Here is a 7,541-nt window from a genome sequence, read left to right as displayed (position 1 = left end):
TGTCAACCTTCAGCAGAAAAAGAAAAATAATGCTGCCGTTAGCTTTTTTTAAAATAAAGCAGGCATATGAAAAACGTACAATACATGACAGGTAGTAACTACCACATTTCAGGCTCTGTATGTTCGAGCCAAATGTTCAAGCGTTCCCGCGTTTCCAGAACATTAATGCCTACTGGATGTCACAGGGAACTCCATCCCCCAGGATTCAGTGCGGTATCATTGCTTTTCTGCGGTTGGCGCGGTGGTTTTTCTTTTAAGTGGGTTTGGGGAGATGTAGGAAACAGCAGTAATATTAACGCCTTGGCTGAACGATATGGCTAAATACAAGCGTGATGGTTCTTCAAGTTCGCTATCAGAACCTGAACTGGACCCAGATCCTCAGCGTTATCCACCGCCTCCTCCTCCTCCTCTGCAATTGCCACGCCTGGAGAAACCGCTGCGCCAGGCCTTCTACAACACCGGGGCTCTGGTTCTGGTGGGGCTGTGCTGTGGGGTGGGGGTACTCATTTATTTCATCCTCGAGGCATTTCTGCGCCCACTTCTGTGGGCTGTCCTGTGCGGCACCTTTTTGCACCCGTTCAAGAATTCCCTCACGGCATTTGGGCGTCGCTGGCTGCGTCGCCTCCGCCATTCCAACACACCAATATTTTTGGCTACTTTCCTATTGCCGCTGTCTTTTGCTAATGAGGCCGCCGAAACCTTGGGCAATGAGATCGTGCGGCGCCGTCGCCTTCTTCTCCTTCTGAGTGCAGGATGTCCGTTTTTGTATGGACTCTACTGCGTCAGTACTTCCTCGGGGGTCCAGGTCGCTGTTGAGTATTCCGCCAGCTTCATTTGCCGAGGATTAGACTATTTCAGTAGCCGTTGGGTAAGTTATACTCAATCTCTTGGAAGTGGTGGCACGGGTGGATTTGTTCACTACAGCGAGTTGCACATTAGCCAACCACCACGCCTGGCCCAGCCTGTTGGTAAGTCCAGGGCACGTGAGTTAACATTACGAGTAAATTCCGGAGAAAATACGTAGGTTGGACGCAGGCGGAAAGTTTTTTGAACTAATGAGTTCAACCAGTAGCCTCAAACCTTGAATTGTCTGAGTGCAATTTGAGCTAAGGCTACCCCTAATCTGCCCGCTCAACTTCAGAATCACTGAACTGAAAGGCATTAAAACGACAGTGCTTCTTGAAAATAATGAGAGCTGCACGGCAGTTCTGTAGGAAAGTTGAAAATAATTATTGAGATTTATTTAAATAATTTCTTGTTATAAATGTAATAAATTAAGCAAGAAACAGATAATAGAAGGAATGAAATTGGTTAGAGAAAAATTTTAGGTTGCTCTTTTTAAAAAGATTTTAAAAGCTGGATTTACAATAGGTCTTTTTGATTGAAAACATGATGATATCAAATAAATGTGCAACAATACTGTTTCTAATTTATTATTTTAACTACTAATTCTAATGTTTTCTTTAATGTAATTTTAATGCACCCTCTTTTCATAACAATATATTTTCAAACTAGATATTCAGTGTTTAGGAATATTGTAGTAATAGACTTCATTCTTACAGATTTCTGGGATTGTAATAGACCTTGAACTAGAAAAATGTATGCAAGCTGTTTTGGTACCAAAGCTTGTCTTGTATCCAGTCAAGTTTGAGCAGGAGTTGGATTAGAATATCCCCAAGGTCCCTTCCAACTCTAATCTGATTGAAATAAACATATTCTGTTACAGATTGGAGATGTGGGTTGAGAGATGGTAGCAAAAGTGTATATATACATATACAGCATTTCTATTTGCTTATTGTTCAAACACAAATTGTTGATAGATATTTATTTTTACAATATTTATTCTTTACTCTATGGAGATGCAAAAATTCACATCTTTCGATTATGGATTGATATGATAGCCATCTTCCAATACTTGGAAGGCTGTCATGGGGAAGAGTGAGAGTCAGTATTGTCCAAAAGCACCAGAAGGCAGGACAAAAAGCAACAGATGGAAGCTTATCAGAAGAAGACCCAACCTGGAACTAAGGAGAAATTTCCTGACAGTGAGAACAATTAATCAGTGGGACAGTTGTGGGTACACCATCATGGGAGGTCAAGAAGAGGTTGAATAACCACTTGTTTGGGATGGAATAAAGGTCTCCTGCCCTAGGCAGAGGGTTTGACTAGAAAACCTCTAAGATCCTTTCTAGCCTATGATTCTATGATTGTACATCCCCAATTTTACCAATTCCTCCTCGCATTTCTTTCTTTCAATCTCTATGATTTATAAATGTTAAATACTGAACATATACTTCAGAAACTGCAAAAGCAAGACTGTAATCACGTAAACTTATTTAATTAATAACTGTCATTTAAAATGGAAAAAAACATTTTCTTTTCCAGGGAAAGATATAAAGATCAAACAGTTATATAACTCCTAGGAATACACCGACTGAATTCAGTTTATGGGTTTCTAGTGCACAGTCCTGGTAAATTGAACTTAATGTAACACTCTGTTAGAGATTTATACTCAAATTCCACCTCCTTTTAAAATATTCAGATATGGACCTTGATAGCAGGCTATCTGTTGACTGTGTTATTCAGATGGAACAAGAGCACGGAGCGTTACTTGAGAGCAATCTCAGTTCCCCTCTGGATTGTGCTGCTATTTCATTTGGGTGAGTGAATACATCACATAGTATGAGGTTTTTCTGTAGATTTTAGAAACTAGAAAGTTAGATGGGAAAGTTAGCTGTATGCTAACCCTAGTAGATGATTATTATCTAACATGTTTCAATATATTTTTGGCATGAAAGGAAGATATGAATTGTAATTGTAAGAATTGTAATGTAATTTCTAAAATCTGAAAGTCCTCATTATTTTTAAAGCTTAATATATGGGTTCATATATCATGCTAAGATAATTTTTTACTTTTGATCTAGCATTATATGTCATTTTATCCATTGGGTTTAGAAACTATAATTTATGGCTCAGCATTATATATGAATCATATGCTTATTCAAATAATGGTCTATTGTAATATGGGAACATAATTATTATATTTCTTTCTTGTACATATATATCCTTATAAACTTTTTTCAATCTCAAGGCTAAATTTTAACTTTGTATGCTGCCTGGGAGTTAGGTAAACTTGATGTATGTGGAGAGAGCAAGACTGAAATACTAGGCCCTAATTTTGCAATTTTAAGAGGGTGATATACTGTGAAATCAGTACCTGCGATCTAGTCAGAGTTTTGACTCCTAGCACCTTCCTGGGAAAGTTTCTGCAGTTTTCTTGACAAGGTTTTTCAGAGGTGTTTTAATATTGATTCTTCTCTAGGGCTGAGATAAAGTGACTGATTCAAGGTTATCCGTCAGGCTTTGTGCCTATAAGACTCACCATCTCCCAATTTCAAGCTTAGTGCCTTGGCCACAAGACCAAACTGGCAGTAAATAGAAAGTTAGGTAGCATTTTCCTACATTTTGTATTAATTTTGAATATAGCATATCATATTGTATCAAAATTAATTCAAAGCACAGGAAAATGCTTTATCATAAATTGTTGTTAACATCCTATGTGATTTTTATTAGTGTATATCTTGGCTAACAGTATTATTATCATAATCATTGACAATATCTTCCTAAAAAATGTGGCTGAATTCAAAGTTACATCCTTTTTTCCAGCTTCTGCGGCAGGATCTTGGAGAATTCCAATTGTTATACTTATAATTGTCTTAATGACAGTAGGTTTATTTCATGAGCAACCAAATGGAAAAGAGCCTGCAGGTAAAAATTAATTACTTTTTTAAAGAATGGAATGGAATTATTATCTATAGTGAGCCTACTTATATTTATGTGATGCCAAATTCCTAAAGATTCTAGATGATTACAGATTTAAAAAAAATACAAACTAGAAAAAATAGAATAGAACAAAAATTGTTTATTAGAAATAAACAATGAAAATGGAAGAAATGATAACTGATGGGGAACAAAATAAATACAGTGTGCCTTGGTACTCAGCTGCTTCAAAACTCATCGAATTTGACAACGCATTTTGATGAAAAAATATTGTCCTGGTACTTGTTTGTTTGGTACTGAACTAACTGCTATTGGAAAAGAGGGATTGCCATGTAGAATGGAGAGGAAATTGCTTAAGCCAGGAAGGTCTCTGCAAAAGGAAGCGGGGAATGGTTGCAGAGGGTAATCAAGGGAAGTCAACCATGATGGGAAAGTCACTGACATAAGAAAAGGGACAGACAGGAAGTCCTTACTGGCTAAAACTGGCTAAGGGCCAGGCGTTTTATTTGGTACTTATCATTTTAAGTACTTGTTGCACAATTAATGATGAGTACCAAGGTACCACTAAACAGCCATGTATACTCATCTTTGCAAAAAGCTTGGGTGAAGAGCTAGATCTTCAAAGCCCCTTGAAACACTAGAAATGGGAGCTCTGAGATCTCAGAGAAAATCTCATTTCAGAGTGATGTAATTTCTAAAATCTGAAAGTCCTCATTATTTTTAAAGCTTAATATATGGGTTCATATATCATGCTATATGAATGACTTATGACCACAATTGAGCCCAACATTTCTGTTGTCAATACAAACATTTTTTGCCCCATTTTATGATGATTGTGGCCCCAGTTGTTAAGTGAATAATTGTAGTTGATAATTTGGTAACATAGTTGTTAAGTGAATCTGGCTTCCCCATTGTTTTTGCTTGTCAGAAGGTTGCAAAAGGTGATCACATGAAATGGTCATAAGTCACTTTTTCCGTGCTGTTGTAACTTTGAGCAGTCACTAAATGAACTGTTGTAAGTCAAGGACTACCTCCATTCTACTATTGAATTTTTCGTATAAATATTTTTATATTATTTGGATTATAAATTTACTGTAAAGAAATGTAAATATTAAATATTAAAATAAAATTAAAATGTGTCATATGTTTCCTTTTCATTTGTTATATTTATTTAATTCCAGAGGCACAAGTTCTTGGTCAAGTAATTTCCATTGCAGCATCTGCGGTCACGACGGTAATCTCAGATTCATGTTATGAATCAAGTAATGAAGACCATCCATTACAAACTTCAGGTGACTTTTATTCCAATGACTCTGTAAAAATATTCAAATATTTTAATTAATTACCTTGTAAGATTTGCTTATATTCTACATTTTTCTTTCTTAGTCTAAAAGTTGGTGGATTTAAAATAGTTGCTGAAATTAAACTAATTTAGGAGATATATATGCTTCAGAAGGGATTTTATTCACTTTTTAAATCAACCCTAATGACGAAGCCTTAAGAAAAATTAAAGTAGCATTAAAAATGTTTAAAAATCTGAAATGTATAGTGTAGATTACAGAACACTGTTCAATTCGGAATTTGTCTGGCCTTAATCTACAAAAAATTATTAGTTGCCTGCTCATTTTTATATCTGTCATTCTCATTACAATTAGGCAACAGTAACTTAATCACTTACTCCTTCTCACTATAATTCTCACTTTAGCTTAGAGCAGGGGTGTCAAACTGGATTTCTTTGAGAGCTGGAACAGCGTCATACTTCTCTTCTGCGGACTGGCTGGGGTGGGGGAGGGAGATAGGATGGACGTCTCCTGCAGCACTCTGCTGGTCAAAATGAGCCATGGTCCCCTGTGCCCTGTTTTGGCTGCCCAAGGCACCACGGGCTGGTCCTTTGCTATCCTGATCCTGCAGGCCGGATCTGGCTCATGAGCCTTGAGTTTGACACCCATGGTTTAGAGACTTCACATGAGACTGTTGAGGCAACTTGTTGCAGGGTTGTTTATCTTTTTGAACTACCAATAATCAGATTGACCAAGATTCAATAGACACAAAGCACTGGAAATTGACTGGGTTTTTATATTTCTCTTCAGTGGCTGAAGAATCTGACTTTTTAGTCAATATTGCATAATCCTGAGAGGGCATATACTTAACATATTCTGTTGTCTTCTGTTTATTCATTTTAAAGCCTGCTAAACCTCTAAACTCATTGATCAAATATTCTATATTAGTTTTCATGTCTTGCAAAAATATAACTAAATGATCAACAAATGCTTTCAATTTATAAACTTTCTTTTTTATATTTATACATTATTATTATTATTATTATTGTTGTTATTATTATTATTATTATTATACAATTGTATCACAGCGGCCAGTTGTTTCGCCGGATTTGGCATTGGTGACTAGTCGGGCCCCACCCAGGGGCCTAGGACGTCGTAATGTATTTTCGTAATATGCGTGCAGATCCAAGCAGTGCAGCTTTTTGCATTTGACTGATGGTGATTTTGTCAATTTTTAACTGTTTTAAATGTAATTCCAGTGCTTTTGGAATAGCACCCAGTGTGCCAATTACCACTGGAATTATCACTGCTGGTTTGTGCCATAGTCGTTGAATTTCGATTTTTAAGTCCTGGTATCTTGCGATTTTTTCATGTTCCTTCTCGGCGACCCTGCTATCACCTGGTATTGCGATGTCTATGATTGTGACCTTATTTTTCTCAACCAGTGTGATGTCTGGTGTATTATGCGCCAGTATTTTGTCGGTTTGTATACGGAAATCCCACAAGATCTTGACCATCTGATTTTCGGTGACTTTTTCAGGCTGATGTTCCCACCAGTTTGTTGCTGTTTTAATATTATAATTTTTGCACAAATTCCAATGGATCATTTGTGCTACTGAATTGTGCCGCAATTTATAATCAGTCTGCGCAATTTTTTTACAGCAGCTGAGTATGTGATCAACAGTTTCATCAGCTTCTTTGCAAAGTCTGCATTTGGCATCATCAGAGGATTTTTCGATTTTGGCCTTAATGGCATTTGTGCGGATAGCTTGTTCTTGCGCAGCCAGGATTAGTGACTCTGTTTCTTTCTTTAATGTACCTGTTGTTAACCATAACCAAGTTTGTTCACTGTCCACTTTATCTTTTATTTTTTCCAGAAATTGGCCATGCAGTGCTTTGTAATAATAATAATATCATCTTGCCTAATATCCCTATTTAAAACTTCCAAAACCAATATAAATAACAGGGAACGTAAGGGGCATTCTTGCCTTGTACCCTTTTGAATTGGTTTGGTTAAATCTCCATTAATAATAATCTTTAATTGCTGTGACATATAAACTGCTTTGATCCTTTGACTAAATTTCTCCCCAAAATCCATATCTTCCAAAAACTTTAAACATAAAAACCCAATTTAGGTTGTCAAAGGCCTTATCTGCATTCAAAAACAATATCTAAAAAGCTGCCTATTTCTCACTATGACATTGTAGGTATTAAATAATGTTGAAAACAATCCTCACATTGATTCTTAACTGTCTTTTTGGCAGTTTTTGGCAATCCTCACCTTTTGACCGTGGCACTACGACAACCAGAAGGGATGGATGGCTGGGGTCTTAAGTAAGGCTTATTTTGGGGATAGGGCTTATATTAGGGAAAGGTGTAAAACATGCTAGGACTTATTTTCGGGATAGGTCTTGTTTTCAGGGTAACATTTTCTTGCTGAACTTCATGACTCTTCCTCTTCCCAGTCTTTGATATATATGA

General features: G+C 36.8%; 1 protein-coding gene across 2 annotated transcripts in view; it reads left to right on the top strand.

Annotated features, from left to right (window-relative positions):
- The window catches only part of TMEM245 (transmembrane protein 245), a 56,680-nt gene continuing 49,139 nt past the window's right edge, over nucleotides 1–7,541 (top strand). For both annotated transcript variants that reach the window (XM_032236828.1, XM_032236827.1), the window contains exons 1-4: nucleotides 1–868; nucleotides 2,543–2,660; nucleotides 3,667–3,768; nucleotides 4,962–5,072. In XM_032236828.1, the coding sequence (XP_032092719.1) occupies nucleotides 314–868; nucleotides 2,543–2,660; nucleotides 3,667–3,768; nucleotides 4,962–5,072 (886 nt within the window). In that variant the 5' untranslated portion in view covers nucleotides 1–313. The remainder of the gene's footprint in view (nucleotides 869–2,542; nucleotides 2,661–3,666; nucleotides 3,769–4,961; nucleotides 5,073–7,541) is intronic.

The sequence above is a fragment of the Thamnophis elegans genome, chromosome Z (assembly GCF_009769535.1).
Source record: "Thamnophis elegans isolate rThaEle1 chromosome Z, rThaEle1.pri, whole genome shotgun sequence".
In the NCBI taxonomy this organism is placed as follows: domain Eukaryota; kingdom Metazoa; phylum Chordata; class Lepidosauria; order Squamata; family Colubridae; genus Thamnophis; species Thamnophis elegans.
This window is presented reverse-complemented; position numbering and strand designations above follow the sequence as displayed.